The sequence below is a fragment of the Thalassophryne amazonica genome, chromosome 16 (assembly GCF_902500255.1).
Source record: "Thalassophryne amazonica chromosome 16, fThaAma1.1, whole genome shotgun sequence".
Lineage (NCBI taxonomy): Eukaryota > Metazoa > Chordata > Actinopteri > Batrachoidiformes > Batrachoididae > Thalassophryne > Thalassophryne amazonica.
The window spans coordinates 75644422-75671703 of NC_047118.1; the positions used below are offsets into that span (position 1 = coordinate 75644422).

The window sequence follows — 27282 nt, forward strand, 5'->3', positions numbered from 1 at the left end:
CAGTGCCTTTAATACCTATGGCATGCTCTAATCTCTGTAATAAAATTTTATGGTCAACAGTATCAAAAGCAGCACTGAGGTCTAACAGAACAAGCACAGAGATGAGTCCACTGTCCAAGGCCATAAGAAGATCATTTGTAACCTTCACTAATGCTGTTTCTGTACTATGATGAATTCTAAAACCTGACTGAAACTCTTCAAATAGACCATTCCTCTGCAGATGATCAGTTAGCTGTTTTACAACTACCCTTTCAAGAATTTTTGAGAGAAAAGGAAGGTTGGAGATTGGCCTATAATTAGCTAAGATAGCTGGGTCAAGTGATGGCTTTTTAAGTAATGGTTTAATTACTGCCACCTTAAAAGCCTGTGGTACATAGCCAACTAACAAAGATAGATTGATCATATTTAAGATCGAAGCATTAAATAATGGTAGGGCTTCCTTGAGCAGCCTGGTAGGAATGGGGTCTAATAAACATGTTGATGGTTTGGATGAAGTAACTAATGAAAATAACTCAGACAGAACAATCGGAGAGAAAGAGTCTAACCAAATACCGGCATCACTGAAAGCAGCCAAAGATAACGATACGTCTTTGGGATGGTTATGAGTAATTTTTTCTCTAATAGTTAAAATTTTGTTAGCAAAGAAAGTCATGAAGTCATTACTAGTTAAAGTTAATGGAATACTCAGCTCAATAGAGCTCTGACTCTTTGTCAGCCTGGCTACAGTGCTGAAAAGAAACCTGGGGTTGTTCTTATTTTCTTCAATTAGTGATGAGTAGAAAGATGTCCTAGCTTTACGGAGGGCTTTTTTATAGAGCAACAGACTCTTTTTCCAGGCTAAGTGAAGATCTTCTAAATTAGTGAGACGCCATTTCCTCTCCAACTTACGGGTTATCTGCTTTAAGCTACGAGTTTGTGAGTTATACCACGGAGTCAGACACTTCTGATTTAAAGCTCTCTTTTTCAGAGGAGCTACAGCATCCAAAGTTGTCTTCAATGAGGATGTAAAACTATTGACGAGATACTCTATCTCCCTTACAGAGTTTAGGTAGCTACTCTGCACTGTGTTGGTATATGGCATTAGAGAACATAAAGAAGGAATCATATCCTTAAACCTAGTTACAGCGCTTTCTGAAAGACTTCTAGTGTAATGAAACTTATTCTCCACTGCAGGGTAGTCCATCAGAGTAAATGTAAATGTTATTAAGAAATGATCAGACAGAAGGGAGTTTTCAGGGAATACTGTTAAGTCTTCTATTTCCATACCATAAGTCAGAACAAGATCTAAGATATGATTAAAGTGGTGGGTGGACTCATTTACTTTTTGAGCAAAGCCAATAGAGTCTAATAATAGATTAAATGCAGTGTTGAGGCTGTCATTCTCAGCATCTGTGTGGATGTTAAAATCGCCCACTATAATTATCTTATCTGAGCTAAGCACTAAGTCAGACAAAAGGTCTGAAAATTCACAGAGAAACTCACAGTAACGACCAGGTGGACGATAGATAATAACAAATAAAACTGGTTTTTGGGACTTCCAATTTGGATGGACAAGACTAAGAGACAAGCTTTCAAATGAATTAAAGCTCTGTCTGGGTTTTTGATTAATTAATAAGCTGGAATGGAAGATTGCTGCTAATCCTCTGCCCCGGCCTGTGCTACGAGCATTCTGACAGTTAGTGTGACTCGGGGGTGTTGACTCATTTAAACTAACATATTCATCCTGCTGTAACCAGGTTTCTGTTAGGCAGAATAAATCAATATGTTGATCAATTATTATATCATTTACCAACAGGGACTTAGAAGAGAGAGACCTAATGTTTAATAGACCACATTTAACTGTTTTAGTCTGTGGTGCAGTTGAAGGTGCTATATTATTTTTTCTTTTTGAATTTTATGCTTAAATAGATTTTGCTGGTTATTGGTAGTCTGGGAGCAGGCACCGTCTCTACGGGGATGGGGTAATGAGGGGATGGCAGGGGGAGAGAAGCTGCAGAGAGGTGTGTAAGACTACAACTCTGCTTCCTGGTCCCAACCCTGGATAGTCACGGTTTGGAGGATTTAAGAAAATTGGCCAGATTTCTAGAAATGAGAGCTGCTCCATCCAAAGTGGGATGGATGCCGTCTCTCCTAACAAGACCAGGTTTTCCCCAGAAGCTTTGCCAATTATCTATGAAGCCCACCTCATTTTTTGGACACCACTCAGACAACCAGCAATTCAAGGAGAACATGCGGCTAAACATGTCACTCCCGGTCTGATTGGGGAGGGGCCCAGAGAAAACTACAGAGTCCGACATTGTTTTTGCAAAGTCACACACCGATTTAATGTTAATTTTAGTGACCTCCAATTGGCGTAACCGGGTGTCATTACTGCCGACGTGAATTACAATCTTACCAAATTTACGCTTAGCCTTAGCCAGCAGTTTCAAATTTCCTTCAATGTCGCCTGCTCTGGCCCCCGGAAGACAATTGACTATGGTTGCTGGTGTCACTAACTTCACATTTCTCAAAACAGAGTCGCCAATAACCAGAGTTTGATCCTCGGCGGGTGTGTCGTCGAGTGGGGAAAAACGGTTAGAGATGTGAACGGGTTGGTGGTGTACACGGGGCTTCTGTTTAGAACTATGCTTCCTCCTCACAGTCACCCAGTCGGGCTGCTTTCCCGGCTGCTCGGGATCTGCCAGGGGGTAACTAACGGCGGCTAAGCTACCTTGGTCCGCACCGACTACAGGGGCCTGGCTAGCTGTAGAATTTTCCACGGTGCGGAGCTGAGTCTCCAATTCGCCCAGCATGGCCTCCAAAGCTACGAATAAGCTACACTTATTACAAGTACCGTTACTGCTAAAGGAGGCCGAGGAATAACTAAACATTTCACACCCAGAGCAGAAAAGTGCGGGAGAGACAGGAGAAGCCGCCATGCTAAATCGGCTAAGAGCTAGTAGCTACGCTAAGCTAGCGGATTCCTAAAAACACGCAAAGTGAATAATGTGTAAATAATTTAGAGGCGATTCAGCAGAAGGAGTGCTTTAGTTAAGGCACGTAAAGATTACACTGGGAAACAAATCGTAATCTAGATAACTAGATCAATCTAACTGCGCAGATTAAACAGCTAACAGATACAGAAAAACACCGCTGTGCTCCGGAACAGGAAGTGATACAATACCGCAGTGAGAGCCAACATATATAGCCAATATATCATACTGATTGATTGATTGATTGATTGATTGGTTGATTAATGCATAATTTTGTAGAATGGTGAGTGGCTTTGGCCTTATAAACTATAATCATCATATTTTCTCAATATATCTCAAATCAAATCAACTTTATTCTTCCGCTAGGAACTTCATTTGCAGAGAAAGCGCCAGAGCAGAAACAAATAAAACATAGCACATGACCATTCACAGATTACACTCCAAAGTTCATGAATTCCATAATAAATACCTTAAATAGATTAAAAACAAAGTTAAACATACTAGTCCTCAGCTACAGTTTAATGTAGTAGTCAACTATTTAACAGGGGAATGGAGGTGGGGAGGAAGCTGGGGGTGGCACTCTTTGTCCTCAGTGGGAGTGACCTGTACCTGCGTCCTGAGGGCAGCAGGGTATAGTGAGGGTGCAGGGTGTGAGAGGGGTCAGTGGAGATCTGGTTGCCTTTCCTCAGGACTCTGGTGCTATAGATGGTGGTGAGTGATTGCTGTTCCTCACCAATGATTTCGCTGCTAATTTTGATCATTTTATTAAGAGTGTTGCGGTGAGTGAGAGTAAGTGAGTCAAACCAGGCGGTGATGTTGAATATGAGGATGGATTCAATGAAACATTTATTGAAAACGGTAAGAATGGTCTGACGTTTTCAGAGCTTACAGAGAAAAAGAGGTGCTGTTGGCATTTTGAAAAAATATACTCAGTGTTGAGTTGAAATGTAAATTTATGGTCGATTACAGAGCCGAGATATTTATATGAATTAACCTTTTCAATTATTTCACTGCAGACTTTGAGTGAAGGTGTGGTGAGGTGGCCATGGTGGAAGTAAATGACTATTTCTTTAGTCTTGGATACATTAAGATCTGGACAATAAGTCCAGTTCTGTTTGCAGTAGTCCGATTGTGTTTGAGGTGTCCATGATTACTGTATCATCTGAGTACTTGATGTAGGATATTCCCGGGGCGGTGCGCCTGCAGTCGTTAGTGTACAGAGTGAAGAGAAGTGGAGAGATGATTGAACCTGAGGTGAACTGGTTGATACTGTCTGAACAGTGCTGAGGTGACCATTCACCCTGACCCTCTGATCTCTCTCTCCCTGTGAAGAAAGAGAGGACCCAAAGGATGAAGTGGGGGTTAGCATTCATCTGGAGCAGCTTGTGTACCATGAGGTGTGGTTGCACGGTGTTAAATGCACTAGGGAAACACAGGAGCACAGGCTAGTTACTGTCTCTCAAATCAATCACGCCCCTAATAATGCATAGTTTATGGCTTAAACTAATGAGCTATAAAGACCAAAACCATTTTTTTTTTGGTCCCAGGCTGCAGTGTTGCCAGTTACTTTGAAAAGTTACTATATTAGTTACTTCATTAGCACCTGCGGACAACTTGTCAGCAGCTGCTGAATGCAACTAATAAAGTAACTTGGGGGTGGGTGAGGAGGAGGGTGGAGGAGGGTGTTAGCCAAGTTCAAATCCATCATGGACAACTCCTCTCACCCTCTGCACCGGACTGTAGTGGAGCTGAGTAGCTCCTTCAGTGACAGACTGAGGCACCCTCAGTGCAAGAAGAAACAATACCGCAGTTCGTGCCTCCCTGCTGCTGTCAGACTGTACAATAACACTATGAAATAACCACATGCAATAATATGTCCGCAACTCACGTGCAACATTAATATGTCCACAAATCATGTGCAATAACAACTCGTTTACAAATCCCAGCACTAATGTCACCTTATCACATCTAAATTCCACTTCACATATTGTAAATAAGATGCACCTATTTTTTTCTATTCCAATCATGTTTTTATATATATATATATATATATATATATATATATATATATATATATACACACTCAACAAAAATATAAACGCAACACTTTTGGTTTTGCTCCCATTTTGTATGAGATGAACTCAAAGATCTAAAACTTTTTCCAGATACACAATATCACCATTTCCCTCAAATATTGTTCACAAACCAGTCTAAATCTGTGATAGTGAGCACTTCTCCTTTGCTGAGATAATCCATCCCACCTCACAGGTGTGCCATATCAAGATGCTGATTAGACACCATGATTAGTGCACAGGTGTGCCTTAGACTGTCCACAATAAAAGGCCACTCTGAAAGGTGCAGTTTTGTTTTATTGGGGGGGGGATACCAGTCAGTATCTGGTGTGACCACCATTTGCCTCATGCAGTGCAACACATCTCCTTCGCATAGAGTTGATCAGGTTGTCAATTGTGGCCTGTGGAATGTTGGTCCACTCCTCTTCAATGGCTGTGCGAAGTTGCTGGATATTGGCAGAAACTGGTACACGCTGTCGTATACGCCGGTCCAGAGCATCCCAAACATGCTCAATGGGTGACATGTCCGGTGAGTATGCCGGCCATGCAAGAACTGGGACATTTTCAGCTTCCAAGAATTGTGTACAGATCCTTGCAACATGGGGCCGTGCATTATCCTGCTGCAACATGAGGTGATGTTCTTGGATGTATGGCACAACAATGGGCCTCAGGATCTCGTCACGGTATCTCTGTGTATTCAAAATGCCATCAATAAAATGCACCTGTGTTCTTCGTCCATAACAGATGCCTGCCCATACCATAACCCCACCGCCACCATGGGCCACTCGATCCACAACACTGACATCAGAAAACCGCTCACCCACACGACGCCACACACGCTGTCTGCCATCTGCCCTGAACAGTGTGAACCGGGATTCATCCGTGAAGAGAACACCTCTCCAACGTGCCAAATGCCAGCAAATGTGAGCATTTGCCCACTCAAGTCGGTTACGACAACGAACTGGAGTCAGGTCGAGACCCCGATGAGGACGACGAGCATGCAGATGAGCTTCCCTGAGACGGTTTCTGACAGTTTGTGCAGAAATTCTTTGGTTATGCAAACCGATTGTTTCAGCAGCTGTCCGAGTGGCTGGTCTCAGACGATCTTGGAGGTGAACATGCTGGATGTGGAGGTCCTGGGCTGGTGTGGTTACACGTGGTCTGCGGTTGTGAGGCTGGTTGGATGTACTGCCAAATTCTCTGAAACGCCTTTGGAGACGGCTTATGGTAGAGAAATGAACATTCAATACACGAGCAACAGCTCTGGTTGACATTCCTGCTGTCAGCATGCCAATTGCACGCTCCCTCAAATCTTGCGACATCTGTGGCATTGTGCTGTGTGATAAAACTGCGCCTTTCAGAGTGGCCTTTTATTGTGGGCAGTCTAAGGCACACCTGTGCACTAATCATGGTGTCTAATCAGCATCTTGATATGGCACACCTGTGAGGTGGGATGGATTATCTCAGCAAAGGAGAAGTGCTCACTATCACAGATTTAGACTGGTTTGTGAACAATATTTGAGGGAAATGGTGATATTGTGTATGTGGAAAAAGTTTTAGATCTTTGAGTTCATCTCATACAAAATGGGAACAAAACCAAAAGTGTTGCGTTTATATTTTTGTTGAGTGTATATATATATATATATATATATATATATATATATATATATATATATATATATATATATATATATATATTTTTTTATTTTTTTTTTTTTCTATTTCTACCTCATTTTCTTAATTTATTGTATTGTTACAAGTATTATTATTGCTTATCCTTGCACACGCTGTTTGATGCACATTTTCCTTTACTCACACCCATCTTCTGTGTTTTTAAGAGCTGACGTAACGTGAATTTCTCCACTGTGAGATCAATAAAGTCTTATCTTATCTAACTAGTAATCTAATGTGGTTATTTTTAAGATTGAGTACTCAGCAAAGTAACTATTAGTTACTCATCTTAAGAGTAACTAATTATTATTTATTTATTTCACTTTTGATACTCTGTGTGCTTCTTACCCTGTGTGGTGTTACACATTGATGCTGGAACCTCAGTTTCCCTGAGGGAGTCTTCCCAAGGGATCAATACATTTCTATCTAATCTAATGTAGTAACTAGTAAAGTAACTGTATAAAGGTGCTAATGAAGTAACGGTATATAACTTTTCAAAATAACTTTTCAAAGTAACTGTGGCAACACTGCCAGGCCGTAAACCGGTGTATTTCCTTGTAAAGTCGGACGCGGGCATCAGTCGGGATTGTCTACCTTTTGGATTCATCTTCAAATGGCCTTTCAAGGAACTGCAGGTTTTGGCACTTCTGCATTGGATTCATTTTTCAGCACTGGAAGTTGCCACTTATGCAACACGTGCACGGCACTTCACACCAACATAGATTTCTATTTATTTAATTGTTTTTTATTGTATTATGGAAAAAAAGACCTGAAATCTATTATTTATTCAACACATAATTAATCATTACCGATTTAATGCAGTTTCCTCAAAATCATGTATCTTAGTGTCCCAAATCAAAAATCAAATCAAATTGTTCTGAAGGTCGAGCTCAAATCTAAAGTGTCAGGTTCAAAATTACAGACTGCTCTATATTTATGTTATATTTACACATAACCAAGACGCATTACAAATGTCATTTTTCTGTCATTCGTGACACATTCCTGACATTCTTAATGTGACTTAACGCATCTGAATAGGTTTCTTAATAGTGCGTGTTGGTGCATGATATTCTTGATATTCGTGGAGCATGTTTTTGCCTGTCAAAAAATCTTCCACGAATGTCACACACCACCCTCATTTCGTCTCACGTCGTGGAGGTCGCACCTGAGCGTATTGATCCGTCTTGATGAGTATTGATCCTTAATAGAATGTGACAACATTCGTAGTGGTTCCTGTGATGGTTCTTGGAGCCCAAACTGTCACGCGTTATTACGAAGTGACACGGAAACTGTCAAGTTTTGACACGACTTGTAATGCGGCGTCACATTTCACTGCGCACCATGACGAATCAGTTTTCTGTCACATGCGCACAATTAAATTCGGCTCCAAGTGTCGTTCCACAGTTCCTGCTGAAGCTCCTCAGGACACTCCTGCAGGTGTTCCACCTGCTGTTGTAACCGATGAGCGGGAGGACAAGTCTGAACCAGAGGAGCGAGAGGAGACTCACATGCAGCCAGACATCTCTGCACCTCCTCCAGTCCGGCAGAGGAAGAAGCGTGCGCACAATTAAACCCTGCTGCATCGCATTCAGTTTGATTGCTGACACCAAGTCGGCTAAAAGAGAAATTTCAGTGCTCTTCAGCGCGCTCCTGCAGGTGTTCCACCTGCTGCATGTGCCTGATGTTTGGGAAAATGCGCGAGACGAGAGCCGCATGAAGCCACACATCTGGCTCTGTCCCTCTCCTCCTCCTCCTCTCTGTGCCACTCCATGGCACAGAGCCCAACTACGCATGCAGTCACAAAGTTCTTCTGAAAAAGTGAGTGATCTGAATTCGGCTGGATAAATATGGGTGTGTGGAGACAATTCATCTCGTTCACAACGTGACAGAACTTAACGATGCGCTGTTACGCGCAATAGTGCACTATAGCGCGCAACAACGCGGAACACTATTCTTGACCGTGCGTAATGGTTCCTGATAATTCTCCAGCAACACGTGCCATTAATCGTAATGCGTGGTAACAGGTTGCAGCAGTTCCTGAGGACACCTGATGCCTCTGCCTCGTATCATCACATTCGTGATCAGCGGCCAAGAATGTGTACTTCGTGGCATTCGTGACTTGTCGTCGTTATGTGTAAACGCAGCATAACCGATGTCATGTGGGATGAGTTGTGCTAACAAGTTATCATGAGACAGAGACTGACAAACGGATATCCTGTAGCTGCTACAATATGCTGTGGATGGAGAAAGCAAGTGTTCAGTGGGTACATATGACAACTTGATCATATAAAACAAATAATGAATTTTTTTTCTTTCGTTCAATGGAAAGAATATTTCATGAGGTGAAAGAGGAAATGTTCCATTCAACGAGGCAAACTATTTGTACCATTGAACTCATAAACATTCATTATTTGTATAATAGTTGGTAACGTTTGTAAGATCACATCACCACATTGTGAAACATGATTCTCACACACAAACTCCATAGCAGAAAAAAAAACAATCCTTTAGTTTAGTTATCATTGAGGTTTGACATAATTTGAATCCAAAGACTAACTGTTTTCTTCCAGTGTCAGAGCTGACTGACTGTGTCAGATGTTCTCTCAAATGCACTGATGTGAGGTTCATAAACGCAGCTAAAGACCACATCAATCACTTGAACAGCAGCAGCAACTCTTTCTCCACGCCACAGCTCTTTCCAGGAAAAGTTTCACTCCCCTCACACAGTACCAGTACCTCAAAACGTTTGGACAGACGTTCTCATTGGGAAAGTCACAAAGCTGAAACACGTTTTAGGATGAATAAATATAAACACACTGGAATCTTTCTGCTTGGTCAGTTCACTCCAACACAACATCTTAAAGAAAGATTAGAACTTCAGGGATTACTTTGATTAGACACCATGGCAAGCAAAGAAAGCAAATCTGTGGGCTGTACCACAAGACTTTCTAGAACGTCTTCCAATCTTGGTGGGCAACTTAAATTAATTAATTAATTAATTTAAAATTACAATAACAACGTCTATAAACCCAGAGAATATATTCAAGAGAGTTTTAGGCACTAGAGTTTAATGCTGTTGTCCGTGGAGCCTGAACAGAGTGTCTGAAATGCATTTGTCCTGTCGTGAACGTGAGATTACATCATCCTACCCATAATGCACTGCTGGGCTCAGCATGTGCTCACAAAACCTTAAAAATTAGCACATTACTTTAAAACTAAAACATATATCTGATATTTTCACTTTATAAAACTTCAGACATGACAGTAATTTTAAATAACTTGTCCAAAATTAGTTTGGTTAAAATTTGAACCATAAGTTAAAAATGTATGCCTCTGGATGACTTAGGTGATATTGCCAGCATATTGGTATGGTGTTAAAGGAAAAGTTTTTTTTATAACCACTTCTCCTTTGTCTGCAGAAGATAGAAACGCTTTTCATAAAAGCAGCTCTCTTCTGTTTGCAGAGAGTATAACTGTATATCTGTTACAAAACTTTTAACAGGTAGATGGTTGAACTGATTTTAAATTTTAGAAATGCTTGTCGCTGTTAACCTTTTTTATCGGTCTAAAAGTTATCGGACAAAAGTTAATCGGAAGATAATTGGTCTGATAATGGTTTTTAAAGTTATCTAAAAAGATAATCCGATAATGAAAACATTGAACATTAACACACAGAAGCCCAAAGGGATTATGGGTAAACTAAGCCTCCGCTCATACTGATTGGTTGTTTCATTCATTCTATGTAAAAACCAACACAAGTGAATCAGTGTAACATGTGTTGGTGTTTACAAATAAATGTGCTTTTATAAAATATGTCTTTTTTTCATTTGTATAAAAAAAGAAAAATTTTCAAGTTCCCGCTAGACAGCGCCTAAGTGCACGTGTGATGACATCACAACTCTATCCTGTTAGTATGAAAGTGACACATCAGACTAAGGTTAATTATGGAGTTCCACAAGGTTCTGTGCTAGGACCAATTTTATTCACTTTATACATGCTTCCCTTAGGCAGTATTATTAGACAGCATTGCTTAAATTTTCATTGTTACGCAGATGATACCCAACTTTATCTATCCATGAAGCCAGAGGACACACACCAATTAGCTAAACTGCAGGATTGTCTTACAGACAAAGACATGGATGACCTCTAATTTCCTGCTTTTAAACTCAGATAAAACTGAAGTTATTGTACTTGGCCTCACAAATCTTAGAAACATGGTGTCTAACCAGATCCTTACTCTGGATGGCATTACCCTGACCTCTAGTAATACTGTGAGAAATCTTGGAGTCATTTTTGATCAGGATATGTCCTTCATTGCGCATATTAAGCAAATATGTAGGACTGCTTTTTTACATTTGCGCAATATCTCTAAAATTAGAAAGGTCTTGTCTCAGAGTGATGCTGAAAAACTAATTCATGCATTTATTTCCTCTAGGCTGGACTATTGTAATTCATTATTATCAGGTTGTCCTAAAAGTTCCCTAAAAGAGAAGCAGATACATAGGGTTGATGGCAAATCGTGTTAGGTAACTCGGTTCCTTTTCCATCGATCCAGGTCTGTACTGTGTCCCCCTTGTGTACTGAATGTTTGGTGTGTTTTTTTCTTTTCTTTCTTTTCTTTTCTTTTCTTTTATTTTGTGCTTTTCTGTATACCCATTGCTGTACAGCTCGCTGCTCCTTTGGAGACACTGAATAAATAAAGTGAAGTGAAGTTCCCTAAAAAGCCTTCAGTTAATTCAAAATGCTGCAGCTAGAGTACTGATAGGGACTAGAAGGAGAGAGCATATCTCACCCATATTCGCCTCTCTTCATTGACTTCCTGTTAATTCTAGAATAGAATTTAAAATTCTTCTTCTTACTTATAAGGTTTTGAATAATCAGGTCCCATCTTATCTTAGGGACCTCATAGTACCATATCACCCCAATAGAGCGCTTCGCTCTCAGACTGCAGGCTTACTTGTAGTTCCTAGGGTTTGTAAGAGTAGAATGGGAGGCAGAGCCTTCAGCTTTCAGGCTCCTCTCCTGTGGAACCAGCTCCCAATTCGGATCAGGGAGACAGACACCCTCTCTACTTTTAAGATTAGGCTTAAAACTTTCCTTTTTGCTAAAGCTTATAGTTAGGGCTGGATCAGGTGACCCTGAACCATCCCTTAGTTATGCTGCTATAGACTTAGACTGCTGGGGGGTTCAAAGGGAGTTTTTCCTTCCCACTGTCGCCAAGTGCTTGCTCACAGGGGGTCGTTTTGACCGTTGGGGTTTTTACGTAATTATTGTATGGCTTTGCCTTACAATATAAAGCGCCTTGGGGCAACTGTTTGTTGTGATTTGGCGCTATATAAATAAAATTGATTTGATTTGATTTATCGGATCTGTGCCCACCACTGGAACTGGAATATAATATATAAGATATTCCTTACTGAATTTTCATGCTGTCAGTGTTCCTTGAGACAGAGTTTAACTTGACAACACTAAGGAGATGTTTGCTAAAATCTTTTTTTTTTGCTAACGCCAACAAATTTCCCACTATCTGTACATTTCTGTAATAAATAAACTGAATAAAATCTCAGAATAAAATAAAATCTCTGATTAAAACATTTCAGTAAGTACACAAGCTGAAAAATCCATTTTAAATAAACTGTGTTCAGGTGGGGTACTGAGGATTTGCCATTTCAAATACTGTAATTGTTCAGTTTAATTTCGTCTGAGTCTCTTCCAATAACCTGTTTAATAAGAATTTTTTGTTTTCATACAACTGATAAGAAAACAGATTTTTTTAAAAAACAATATGAAATACTATATTCAAACAATAATATAATATAAGTACATCTCTTTGTACATCCTACCTTCAAACGCAGCCTCATATGACCATCCATGAGAAATCTACTTAAGCTCCCAATTTTCTATAGGAATACAAATTTCCTACGGGAACTGCACTAGTATCGTAATTATATAAAAAAGGTCTGATTTTCAACTTTATAACTACTTATTGCATATATGGAAAAGATGTGTTTTGTATGGAAATGTGTGTTGATGTGATTAAAGGTTTGGATGGGCCCCAGAAGGTTTTCCAATTTCAAAGGAGGCCTGGCAGTCTCAAGTCTGGTTGCTATAAGGAATTGAACATGAACAAAGTTTGATTTTTATTTGTTTAGTTTTTTAAGTTTCTGTGATAACGCTGATGAGGAAAAATATTGCAAGTAATTGGTAAGAATCAAACATCTGACACAACACTGATAGAAATTGGTAGAATAAATGTGTCGATGCTTCTATTTTTAATTTGTAAGTTAAAATCTGACAGAATGGAGGCAGGCTGCGGGCTGCGTTATCCGCCGAGACCAGACCGTCTCCTCCATCAATAATTAATCCACATGTTGACTTTGTTTGTTTGAGTTTTTCATCTCGCCGCGAGTAAACAAGGCGGGGAAGTGTGGGCGCTGAATCCTCAGAGTTTAAAGAAGCCGTTTACTTCTTCCCCACAAACTGCTCATTACGCGCTCAGTTCCCATGAAGACAGACTTCAAAAGGTTGCGCGGGATCACAAACAATCTGGATTCACAGAGAACTCCCTTCCATCTGAGGCTAAATGTGAAGACGCAGTCTGATCTTTGAAGACAGAGAAGAGTTTAATGTTACATAAGATGGGTGCTTAGTGGGTTACACCTCCAAACAACTCTCAGTGTCTGTGAGAAAAACAAAAACCTGGTTCCACATGACATAGAGCCAATCCAAGAAGCCAGAAAAAAATAAAATAAAGCAAAGTGTAAAAGCATTTCAGTTATCTGTGTTTGAATTTTACTGTGCTTAAAATCTGAACAATCACAGGTTTCCACACAAAAAACCCAATCCGTATGAGCTCAATACTGGTGTACCACAGTGCTTTGTGCTGTGCCCTCTGCTTTTTTCTCATTGTATGAGAACTTTGGTATCTCTTAACCTGGTTTTAGACCAGGCATGTTCCAGAGTGACAGCAGTCAGACTTTATGGGTCCTATCTTGACAATCTATAGCAGATTTATTTTTTTAGTCACTAACTGTGAGAGTCTGGAGTGATTTGTGAGATGGTCAGAAGCGGTGCACGAGGAGACTGCAGCATAAAACAGTCATGGACCTTCACCAAACTGATTTGGAGACGTTTCTTCTGTGATGACTGGCATCGGAGGCCTAGTCACAGTGAGGAGAAATCAGAAGTGGTTGTGTTCAAACCACCTATGTCCAAAAATTTGGAAACAGCCCTCGACCATGGAAACACAAAAACAGACTATTTCAGAAGCCTTTTCATCATAGTCCACAGCAACAGAATCTTTTTTTTATTATTAATGTCTGGTTTAAGAGTTGTTTAAATTAGGACTGAATTAATAACTGAGATAACTAATAAGTGAAAGCTGTTAAAACTGTGTTCTCATTAAAATAATTTATTTTCACTATATTTGTTGTATTCTGAAAATGCGAGGATGACTGCTAAAAGAAAGGACCAGAATATTCATAGAAACAATTAAACTGCTCATAACTGTCTACACATTCCGTAAAGCACGCAGTAAACATTTATTTCAGCTGCTTCCTTAGCCTGTAGCATTAGTAGCTAGCTAGCTTAAAGCCATGTGTGCATCCAAAATTAGTTAAAACTTAGAATAGATGCACATTTTGGACCTCAGTGAACTTCAGAGCAAACAAGAAAGGCGTGATAAATTACTGAAATAACTGTAAGAACAGAGGACAGTTATGTTTCCTTTTATTTGTAATTGATGTCAGCAAGTGAAACGTGGCCCTGATGGGCTGAGTGAGGAATCTTTATGAGACCTCTGACCTCGGAGCAGCTGCTTGATGTCCTTGCTGGCGTGCGAGGTGGTGAACTGGTTGACGATGTCCAGCGCCGTCTGGTTGTAGGTGTTCCGGATGTTCACATCCACTCCAGCCTGGACACATCACATGCAAAGTGACACTTTTTTGCTCTTTCATTACAGATAAATTGCTCAATGTTTCAATTAATTGATTGTTTACATCATAAAAGAAAATGAATAAAAATCCTTAAATGTTGGCTACAGAGCAACAAATCTATAAAATGAACTTTCTTTGTTAATCTTTATAAATGTGCTCACCAACAGAACTAAAATAATTCAGATTCAGGGGGTACATCAGGAAAGGGGCAGGACCAAGTCATTTCTTTTTTTTTTTACACTGGAGAACAGGACATTTGTAGTCTTGATGGAGGAATACACCATAACAAGTTCAACATAATAATTCTGCAGCCGATAATCAAGAACCTGCTGAACTTACGTCGAGGAGAAGTCGGACCACCTCTGTTTTTCCGTACAAGGCGGCTTCATGCAGGGCCGTGCCAGACTTGGTGGTCTTGTTGATGTCGATGCCTGCCTTCATCAGCAACCTGGAAAAACCAATCAGAAAAATCTCAATCTGAGTCCCAAAAGTGATGAGTGTGTTTGGTCTTTCTGTTTTTTAATGTTTGGGTTTCTTTCTTAGTTTTTTTTTCTTAGCCACTATTGCTCCTAGAGCCTGGCTACTGTTGCCCTCTCCATATAAACCATAGCGCTTGGCTAGGGACGCACTGATCCACAATTTTTCACTTCCAATCCGATCCTTATACCTGAATTTGGCTATCTGCCGATACCAATACTTTTCTGATCCAATCCCAGAGCTCTGTTTTCTTTAATATTATTGTTATCATTATTGTTGATTTTATAAGAGGATTTTCTTAAAAAGGAGACCTAAAAGTTCAGCTACAATTTGCCAGAAGCTGTATCTAAGATGAAAGGCTAGATTTGATGTTTTGGTGAAATAATTAAGTACTTTTGTTTTTATGGCCTTATTTTTATAGACTTAAAGAGAAAAGACATCTCTCTCTCCTTCTCAATTTTCAATTTCAATGGGGCTTTATTGACATGGGAAACATGTTTACATTGTCAAAGCAAGTGCTAAGAGTAAAAATTAAATTAAGTTCTCTCTCTACCTCTCTTTCTCTCTTGATCACTCTCTCTTCATCTGTCCCTTTCTCGTTCTCTCTCCCTCCGTGTCTCTCGCTCGCTGTTTTCGTGTTGCGCAAACTTCAAACTTTTTGGAAACATGAAGCCTTTCAACTGAAAATCAACTGTAAATTTCTAAATGTATCATCAGCAATGATACATGGTTACGTTGGTATCGGAAGCCAATACCGGATCGATCGCAACCTTACACTTGTCCTACAAGCAGCCGGTGACGCTGGATAATATGGCTAACTCGCTGATGCAGGTTATTTTCCTTCCATTCTGTGGAAAATGAACAATAAGACTCGGGTGAGGGTTTATCTGAGATTGGATGATTGCCCCCCCACAAAGTTCTATATGTACATCTTCAATGTTATTACCTTAAGTGTCAGGTCAGATTCACAGAGGCGTCCTGAGACTTTGGGCTTTAGAAAGAACAAACTTATTTATAAACTTATTATAAACTCGTTCCAAACTCTGGGTAGGTGATGAAGGTGATATAAAATGCAGAATTTGCACTGTGCCCAATTTCTCCAATCACAGCCACATACGCCTATAACTTCTTCTGGGTTGTCTGGGTGTCTTGGTGGCTTTCCTCACTCTTCCCTTCTTGCACAGTCACTAACATTTTGAGAACTGTCTACTCCATGCAGATTTACCATAGAGTGCCACACTGTTTGTATTTTTTCATAACTGATGTAAATAAAGTCTAGGGCATATTCAGTGGCAGCTTTACCATCAGAGAACCTCGTCCACAATGACCACAAAAGACTCCAATCTGTCATTGATGTTAAAGGAGGCAATACATGGTATTAAGAAGGGGGTATGCAAACTTTTGATCAGGGTCATCTGGGTAGTTTCTGATGTCATTATGATTTAAAAAGAGTAAACACAGTTGTTTGACAATAAATGGCTTCACCCAACCACTAACCATGAGTGAAAAAAAGTCTTGTGTTATTCTATTTCTACAGGTCATTGCACTGATGAACTTAACCTGCCAAAAAACTCACAAATTCATACACCTCATGTATAGTTTAACTTCAATCTGTTATCTGTCTCACACATCATTTTTTTAGTGCACGTTTTATTTTTCTTGCACGTTTCATTTGTACATTTTATTACTGTGAACTATTCCGTGTTTAGTGTCTACTTATGCATGCTGTACAGAGAGAGAACAGCTCAAATCAAAGTCAAATTCCTTGTATTCTGTGGATACTTGGTGAATAAAAGCTATTCTGATTCTCTGAAAAATGGCCAAAAAAAAAAAAAAAAAAAAAAAAAAAAATCTGCCAGGGTATGTAAACCTTTGAGCACAACTGTATATTAAATGCAGTCCATTTAAGTTGGTAAGGTTAGAGCTTACTTGTGTGAAGCGCCTTGAGGCAACTTTGTTGTGATTTGGTGCTATATAAATGAAAACAAATTGAAATGAGGACTTTTCACAGATGAAACTGGAATCTGAAGACAAAGTTGGATTTGAGGATTGTGCTGCAAGACACCAAATAAACACATGAATTAGTGCAACTGAAACATGTGATTTATGTCGAGGAAAATGAGAGACGAACTGTTTGAAAGAGAGCAGCACAGGGCCAAATCCTCAGACTCCTCAACCTGACGTAATTACTGCTTGTCTGTCATTTTAGCGATGATTAGTCTGGTCCAAGGGTTTGTTTCATTTATTGTTTTTAATATCAATAAAAAGGAGAACAAGAAGCTCTGCCATACCGAATGATGTCCTTATGTCCATTGCGGGCGGCAAGGTGCAGAGGAGTGGTGAAGGCGGAATCTGTGGGCTCCTTTCGTTCCCCTTCCAACAGCGCCACCACCATGTTACTGCTCAGCAGCAGCTGGGCCACCTGGCCAGTATTCACAAAACAAACAAACAAACCATCCTCAGATCTGTGAACAATTCCAGACATTTACCCTTCAGTTCTAATTTTAATTTAACTTTCAGGCTGCAGGATGTCAATAATCATTATGACATATCTAAATAATATATATACGAGGTCTATTAGATAATAAACTGACCATTTTTTTTTTTTTTTAACTATATGGATTTGAATGACATGCGATTACACCAATCATGCTTGAACCCTCGTGCGCATGCGTGAGTTTTTTCACGCGTGTCGGTGACGTCATTTCCCTGTGGGCAGGCCTTGAGTGAGATGTGGTCCCGCCCTCTCGGCTGAATTCCTTTGTTTCACACGCTGCTCGAGACGGCGCGCGTTGCTTTATAAAAAATTTTCTGGACCTGTGAGGAATATCCGAGTGGACACTATTCGAGAAATTAAGCTGGTTTTCTGTGAAAAGTTTAACGGCTGATGAGAGATTATGGGGTGTTTCTGTCGGTGTAAGGACTTCCCACGGAGCGGGACGTCCTGCAGCGCTTCCAGGCGCCGTCGTCGGCCTGTTTCGAGCTGAAATCATCCTAATTTAAGGCTTAATTCACCCAGGACATCGTGAGAGAACAGAGAAGATTCAGAAGAGGCCGGCATGAGGAATTTATGCGGACATTCCACTGTTTAAGGACATTTTTTTAATGAAAGACGTGCGCGCAAATTCGCCGAGTCGTTTCCGTGACGACTCGGCAAATCTGTGTGCGCCGCGACAGGAAAAACACCTCCGTGTTGAAAACCATTTGTAGAATTCAGGCGGCTTTTAATGGCTTTCAATAAGTGAGTAACTGAGAAATTGTTTAACAGCTTGGGTATGTTCCAACTTGCCCGTTAAGATTTCCAACGGAGGTGTTTTTCCTGCCGCGACCCCCCGCGGTCGGGTCCAGCCCGACATGCGACTCTGCCCGCACGTTCTTTCATTACAAAATGACCGTTAACAATGGAATGTCCGAATAAACTCCTCATGCCGACTTCTTCTGAAAGTTCTCTGTTCTCTGACGACTTACTGCGTCAACAGAGCCTGAAATGCGGAAGTTTTCAACTTGAAACGGCAAGACGCTGCCGCCTCGAAGCGCAGATCGCCATCAGGCGCCGTGGACCGTCCTTAAAGCGACAGTTACAGACCAAAATCTCTCATCAGCCGTTAAAATTTTTACCGAAAACCAGCTGAATTTATTGAATGGTGTCCACTCAGTTGTGCCTTACAGTTTTGAAAAAATTTTGATCAAACAAAGCAACAGTCTCTGAGCCATTCCTAAACAATGAAAAAAATCGACGAGCGGGTGGGCGACTCCTCACTCAAAGACTGCCCACAGGCGAATGACGTAACCGACAGGCGTGAAAAAACTCTCGCATGCCCACAAGGGTTCAAGCATGTCTGATGTAATCACACGTGATTCAAATCCATATGGTTTTTGAAAAAATAATAAGGTCGGATACTTTTCTAATAGACCTCGTATATATTGTTAGCTTCAACATAAAAGCATTTTGTGTCATGATAATTTTTAATGTGTCATTTTTCTTAATTTTAAAATGTAAGTTGAGATTTGTTTAAGCAAAAATGAAAATGATTCAGTGTGTACATATCATCTAAAGTTTGATCTCACAAAAACGAAAAACAAACCTGCTTCAAATGTTTTCTTTTTAACTGATGGTGCACTGACATGAAAAAATTCTATTTTTAATATGATGTTTGTCAGATAGCAGATGTGATTTTTTTTTCCAATTTGTTTTTTAGTTATGATGGACATGTCTACCACTGTGAAAGGCTTTTATTGTGAAACACTGACAGGAAGTGCCAAGTTCACATAAGAAGCAAAAATGTACGGTTGCTAACACAAGTTTACTTTAAAATTCTAGATGTGTTGCTTCACATATGAGGTCACACTGAAACCCGTCAGCAAGTTTTGTGAGAACAGATTCATCAGTTTTGGACATTCGTGAAAAGAGACATGACCGCCGCAGTGCAACAGCCCAAACAAACAAACAAACAAACAAACAAAAGGCAACACTGATGCTGAAGTTTAGTTTCAGAAAAACAATAACTTATTTTCATGCAAAATAGATAAGAAGAAAAGAAACTGACCTTGACTCGGCCAAATTCGCACGCCAGATCGAGCGGCGTCTTCTTGGCCTTGTTCAGCAGACACGGGTTGGACTGATGTTGCAGCAGCATCTCCGACTGCAGGAAAACACCACAGCTTTTAAAGCTCAGCCACTAAATCCAAGGCAAAATGGAAAGTATGTATATACGAGTATAACATTTACTCCTGGTGCTTTAATTTGCTCTTTTTTTATTTTTTTTTTATTTATTTTTTTTTAAATGCTGCCATCTTTGCTGGATCACTTTTTAAGACAGATTTTTAATTTCAGTAATTTAGTTATTGAACTCTTCAAATACCAAAATTTTCAGTTCTATTTCCTACATTTTCTCAGCAGGCCATATTTTTGGAATGTCAGGTTTTGCCATAATCAATTTCAATAATCAGAAAATTCTCAGCTTTTCAATGAGCCTAAAAATCTGTGCAGAATAAAAAAAATAAGGAGCCAAGATGAATGTCTTTATTTATTTATTTATTTTAGTTTTTGAGTGAGTGTGTACATGTGTGTATGTATGTGTGTGTGCGTGTATCTGAGTGACTTTTGAAGTGAGATCTGACAATAAATTGATCAAGAATGCTCTTAGAGCAGAATATCCCCCGGTAGCAAATACTGCTTTGTTACAAATGCTTGTTACATTCCAATAAGATTTCAAGGTATCTGATAACATTTGTTTTGTCAACACACATCAGCTATTTGCACTTTTAGCAAAAGCTGGAAAAGGTGCTCATTATGATTGATTTAGAGAAAGAAATCAAGAAATGTTTCTCTTGATTTATGAAGAATTTGTTTCATAAATTGAGAAACATTTCTTGCTAATGAATCACAGGATAGAATAATAAATATATCACTTTTCAAATTAAACCTGTGTATTGAAACTCTGCACTGAAAAATATAAATGAAAAGGAATTTTCTATGATGTGCCTTAAGTCGAACGTTATGATAATATGCGCATTACCAACCTATAACAAGGACTTGTACCAAGTTTCACAATATTCCTCCTAAAAGTGTGAGAGGAGTTGATTTCAGAATGCAGGCAGCCATTCATGAAACTGATGGAGTGTGGATTTGTGAATCCATGGCCATAACGCTTGCAAAATGGGCCCAAATAGAATTATATGATAATATGTATATTACCAACCTATAACAAGGACGTGTACCACGTTTCATGAAATTCCTCCAAAAAATGTGAGAGGAGTTGATTTCAGAATGCAGGCAGCCACTCATGAAACTAACGGAGTGTAGATTTGTGAATCCATGGCCATAACCCTGACAAAATGGGCTCAAATAGAACAATATGATAATATGTGTATTACCAACCTATAACAAAGACTTGTACCAAGTTTCACAAAACTTCTCCTAAAAATGTGAGAGCAGTTGATTTCAAAACGCTTATTCCCTTATCGGGACAGACAGACTGAAGGATATCACCACAACATAATCCCCCTTCAGCCTTCGGCCACCGGGGGATAAAGATTGATGATTAGAGTAACAGAAACAAATGTTTTGCTTTTTTATTATTTTGGAAAGCTCCACTGACTTGATATGGTAAAAAAAAAAAAAAAAAAATTTCAGTAAAATAAACAAGTGTAATCCACGTAGGCTACAGGTGAACCCCGCTAACTCGCGCATGTGGAAGGCGCGATTCGGCTTTACTCACGGTCAATTTGTGGATCCTGAAAATGTAGACTACTGTATAAAATTCCATTTTGATTTGACCGTTTTGGGGAGGGGCAGGTTTCAATTTATACTCTCGTGCAAGGGGTGGACGCATTTATAAACATTTTCAAGCAAGTTCTGGAGTGCAACAGCCCGAGGAAGAAGAACAAGATCCTGAACACACTACATAGGGTATTTCAAAGAATGTACCCAAAAGTACTCTGAAATATGAATACCAGGAAATGGTTTTACTGAGAAATAATGGTGTTTGTCTCATTTCAGAAACCCTAAAGTTTGTTGTGCAAGACACTAAAGTCCAAGAAAAATGCAGCAGTTGACCGTAATTCAGAGAACATAAATCGTCGAGTTCTGTGCAACATGCTAAGGGCTGACTTGCATCTCTTTCCATACAAAATTCAGTCTCAGAGTGAACTAACGCCCCATAAAATGGCAAGGAGACTTGAATTTGCTGGGTGGTTTTCCAGAAAACTGGAGACAGATGATTTGTTTCTTAGGAAACTTCAGACGAGGAGGTTACATTGATCATGTGGTGTAAAAGATAAAGGGTTAAAACATCAAAAAGGAAAGACTGAACTAAAAACTGCATTGGGGAGAAAAATTACATGCTTCAGCCACATGGTCATGCAGAAAATTTCTGATAATATAGATTGGTTTTTCTGTGCTGTCAAAATAGTTTTGGGTACATTTTTTTAGACACCCTATAGATGAAGAAATCATAACCATCCAGGAAAGAGTCATCTACACCGAGAAGATGGCGAAACGACACCAAGAAGATCCAGATGCAGTTTCATCTTCATGACATGAAGAGAGAACTGGAGGAACGTCGGGTGCAACCTAAGATCTACAGTTTCTTCAAGAACTAATCTACGCTTCAAATGGTCGAAACTATTGTAATATGGCAAGTAGCGCTGCAACTATTGAATATTTTTGGAATCGAGTACTCTATCAATTATTTTATTAATAAATCGAGTAATCGGATAAAAAGTACTTTGTGTTTTTAAACAGTATCAGTAGTGGCAGGGCTCTCCCCAAGCAATGGCACAATGTTGCTGTACCAGCATGAAGATTTTTAAGTTTAGAGTATTCCCTCTCTCTCTGTTTTCCCCAGAAATAATTTTTTTTTTCACGCCGTTACGAGTTATGGCACTTTGCAGGTGCTCTATGAAATCTTCAGTCTGTGGACAGGCTGCATGTGAAGGTGAACACAGCCTGTGAAAAACGGCTGTGGACTACAGCGTTTCCACAAAAGCTGCACTGATAAATCAACTGTGCAGCCTGTTGATAAAAACTCTCTGAACTAAACTAAAACTAATCTGAATAAAGGCTTTTTTTTTTTAAATAGTTAATTATTATTAAACATTATTCACTGAAAGTGGACCAAACTGTTTTTTTTTTTTGTTTTTTTTAAATATACGAACACACTGCTTCACTTTAAATGCGCAATACGTCTGTGCCAGACAATCAGCGCGGGACCCTCTTTCTTAAAAGGCTTTATTTTACTGAGGGTGCGCCTTTGTAAAGTTGTAGCATCGCCTGCTACATTGATTGCACATGCTCTACTGTCTCCTCCGTTTTTTGTGGGAGCGTTACAGTGCCACATACAGGCCTGGCGTACGTACTACAGCGTTAAAAGAAGCCTCAAGGCAAAGAATTTGCCTCAAACATTTTTTGTAATCAAATTATTCGAGTTACTTGATTGTTTCAGCCCTAATGCCAAGGTAAGCTGATATTAAGTTTTTTTTTGACCAACCTTATTAACTCGCGGTGCGATTTTGTGGACCCCAACTCGAGTTAACGGGGCTCACCTGTATGTGAAAAATGTGAAAGAAAAAATTGCGAGTGTGAATGATGTCAAACTTTTACCGTCACACTGATAACTGCAAACATCATAAATTTGGCTGGCTTTTGGCTGTAACTTTCATGTTATAATTTGTAACTTAATGGTTTTGCAATGACTCAATGCCCACCAAAACCCCCCTTTACCATGCTCCCCCCCATTTCCACAAAGTACAGATTGGTCATCCCTGCACTGAAAGGTACTGTACATCTAAACAACAATCACATGCTTTTGCACAGTCCCATCCCACTACGTTATATTTATTTAACAGTGAACATAGTTTTGCTATTTGACTCCTATTAGGGATGCACCGATACCACTTTTTTCCAGACTGAGTACAAGTACGAGTACATACATTTTGGTACTCGTCGATACCGAGTACCAATACGAATACTTCATGATTCCATCACAGTTTCTTTGAAAACATGTTTTATTCATCAGTTGTTCCTTACTTTTGGGCTGTAACTGCTACCAATATCATTAGCTTTGTTTATATTTACAAACATTTCACTTAATTCATGTAACACCACTTTTTGACTAACTGTCCTTTAACATTAACTGACACTGCCAGACGTCTCACTTAAATGGAACCTGTGGACGTCATCACTACAAAATATACAACACCAGGAACAGAACTGAAATTGTCCATCACTAACTTTACTTATGTCTTTGAGGACTAAAATCCTTTTTTGAAAATGTGAGGGACAGATTCATTTTGATGAAAAGAAGCTTCTCTGTGTTATTTCCGTTTTTGGCTTTATCTACAATGTGTTACACTGAGCTAAGCAGCCTTTCACTCTCCACACTATTTTTTAACTTTTAATTAAATACGTACTGGCAACATACACAAATACATACCGTAAATGCCCCCCCCCCCCCCCAAATGGTGGAATATGTAATACTGAAGGAGCACGGTGTCGTGTGCACAAGCACATGCGCATACACATACATGTGGTGTCGCAACACATGGAGGCAAAACGGATTAATTTAACATTATTTTATTTGTGGATCATGGAATAATTTAATCGCGTTGCGACAGACTAGTCTGAAGCCTGTGGTAAATGAGCCATTAATGAGGCGCACAGTGACTCAACTTCTGGCGTAAAGCTCGTAGAGGAGAGCAGAGGGTCCGAATGCAGCGCCACAGACATTCCACAAACGGATTATACCTGTACCGGACCGAGCCGGTCTCAAATCGGCCTGAACACCCACACTAAGGGCTTAAACTTACCAACCTGATGGACAACCTCCGCCGCTGAAACCCTGATCTGAGTTCTGGTGGAGGAACGCTTTTCAGCCACACGAGGAATTAAAGTATTTTCAGATTTTGCTTTCCAAACTCAGGAGGCTTTATTTGGATTATTTTTCAGGACCGTACGATGATGAATTCCACGAACAGGTAAGACTTTTTATTTGTACTCTGTGTGAATTTTCTCCGCATACTGGACTGCGGCTTTCAGCCAATTAATGGACAGCAGTGACAGACGTATTTCGAGTAATTTACATGAAAGCCTGTAAAAATCCATAAATTAGCCGCATCATTGTAAAAGCCAGTGTTCAAAACATATGAAAAAAGGGCTTATAGTCCGGAAATTTTGGAGCATGTGAGTGAAAATCCCGCACTGAGAGGTTGACATCACGCTGCTGTAAGGGGTATCGGGTCACGCAGTATCTGAGACGTTTTATGATTACAAGTAAATGAATACGGGATTGGGCCGATACCCGATGCTGGTATCGGGATTGGTGCAACCCTACTTTTTATTGTTGTTTATACACCAATAACATGAGATTAAATTCCTTGTATGTGAGAACTTACTTGACAATAAATTTGATTCCGATTCTGATTCTTAAAATTTCCCCTCAAAAGAACAGTTTTTCTTTGTTGTGGAGTTAAAAAAAAAAAAAAAAAAGCCATTGTGATGAAATACTGATTAGTTTTTATTTTATTTTCTGTACCCTTCAGCTGGACTGCAGGCTGAGGACAACTCACCACCTCAAAATGTCCATACTGAGCAGCCAGGTGCAGAGGAATGTGTCCGTCCAGAGAAACACTGTTGACCGATGCGCCTGAGCGAAGCAGCAACAGAACCGAGTCAGCTTTTCCCTGCCAGGCAGCATAATGCAGTGGACGCATTCCTACAGAAAAAAGTAAAGGCTTCACTTCAATTTGAAAAGTGTCCACGCAAGTGTGACGGTAAGTGGACGCTAACAATGTGTAGCCGTCTGACCATTGCTGTCCTTGATGTCCACAGTGGCCTGAGCCTCCAGCAGTGCTGACAGCAGCTCCGTGGTTCCCGTCAGTGCGGCGTGGTGCAGTGCTGAAAACCTGCATGACACAGGTCAAAGGTCAAACATGTGGCAGTACCACAGGAATCCATATGCAGTTGGAGCCAGTCTGACAGAGAACATGGTTCCAGTCCAGGTGGGAATTCTGGATCAGAACCGGTGTCCCCAACCAAACCCCACCCCCTCCCCACCCACTAAAAATCGGTCCGCTCGCTTTCATTGCGCGTATGTCATTTCTGAGCGTCCGCAGTGATTCACCAATTATCACGTAGTTTCTTCTTCAAACTGCACTCCAGTCATCATTTATATCAGCGACAGATATCTGAAGCTTTTGTACAACAATCATTTCCACATAAATTCAGCATTATTTCATCATAAAAGATGGGGGACCGACCAGAGCACAGCAGCAACACGTCTGAGCCTGACATGCTGCTGCTGCGCCTACGACATTTTGAAGCGTCAGTAGCGATTCACCGATTATCGTCTCATTTCTGCTTAAAACAGCGTTGTTTCTGCTTAAATAAGAATGATTTAAGAGGTTTTACTTTGTCATCTGATGATTAATAATCACATTATTCCCTTTGATCACTTTGGGTGTAGAGTCAGACTCAGAGAGTCAGTCTCAGACGCATGTGCAGTGAAGACAGGGTGAACCAATTTTTAGAGGGGACCGGGTTTATGACAGCTGATTGTTAGAAATGCATTAAAAATCTTATCGCTGACCCTGCCCACTACAGCACAGGCATGTGCACGTGCAGGTTTTAGGGAGGATTCAGTCAGGGTTTCGAATCTGAAAACATTTTGATGCAGTAATACAGATGATCACATGACCTCTGACAGTAGTAACTTTTCTTTTTGATGTTGTGGAAGGAGAACGCCGACACCTGGCTCCGCCCCGCAAAGATTCATCATCACTCAGCTACCAACAGGACCATGCGACTCCACCTTCCTGCTGGTGAGTGCAGACAACGTCGTCTTCTGGCACCTTCCTCATGTGGCTCCACAAGCCAAAAACTTTAGAATATGCTGTCAACAATTAGTTTAATGAATATAAAGCTTGAGACTCATTAAAGAGACTGAACTTTATATGTCACCATAAATTTAACATCTTTAGGTTTTATCATTTAGTCAAACTGAACAAGATGTGAAAGAAATCCAATCGGGCTGCAGAGAATTAAGAGTTTTATGAGACTTGGTGGATTTTAACATTAAGAAAAACTATCAGATTTAACATTTTAATTTGAAAACCTTTTTGTTTGAAAAACGTTTGTTCAATAGACAGTCCAGAAAACAGAACCAGAACTGCCGTGATTCTCAAAACCAGTTTTTCTTCGTTTACCCAAGTCCTGCTGCCAGATTCTGAGTCGCTGTCATCGCAAACGTTATAAAACACGACCCTTGCCGAAAGAGTACCCGTTTGCACTCAGTATTCCAAAAGGCTTCAGGAAGAGGCCAAAGGTCACAGCACTCAGGTCATAAATACTGTCTGTCTGCCGCCCTGTCGTCGCTCTTGAGTGGAGGTGGAGACGAGAGGTCGGGGGAACATGGAGGGAGAAGCAGAGACCTGCTCAATTTTTATTGATTGATTTTTTTTTTTTTTTTAATGAAATGGCAAAATTGTGAATTTACACTACCTCCAAAAGTCTGAACACCCTTGAACACACTTTCCCAATGGGAAAAGGTGGGGGAGAGAAACATTCCATGGCCAAAGTCTTAAAAAAAAAGAAAAAAAAAAAAAAAGATGACATACACCTTTATTTTTAGTTATTTATTAAAAAGCTGATATTTTGTT

General features: G+C 40.0%; 1 protein-coding gene across 6 annotated transcripts in view; it reads right to left on the reverse strand.

Moving 5' to 3' along the window:
- The window catches only part of LOC117527488 (caskin-2-like), a 172381-nt gene that overhangs the window by 60338 nt on the left and 84761 nt on the right, over positions 1 to 27282 (reverse strand). For all 6 annotated transcript variants that reach the window (XM_034189854.1, XM_034189858.1, XM_034189857.1 and 3 more), the window contains 6 exons: positions 25433 to 25530; positions 25195 to 25340; positions 19674 to 19769; positions 17418 to 17548; positions 14989 to 15097; positions 14519 to 14627 (listed from right to left, as the gene is read on the reverse strand). In XM_034189854.1, the coding sequence (XP_034045745.1) occupies positions 14519 to 14627; positions 14989 to 15097; positions 17418 to 17548; positions 19674 to 19769; positions 25195 to 25340; positions 25433 to 25530 (689 nt within the window). The remainder of the gene's footprint in view (positions 1 to 14518; positions 14628 to 14988; positions 15098 to 17417; positions 17549 to 19673; positions 19770 to 25194; positions 25341 to 25432; positions 25531 to 27282) is intronic.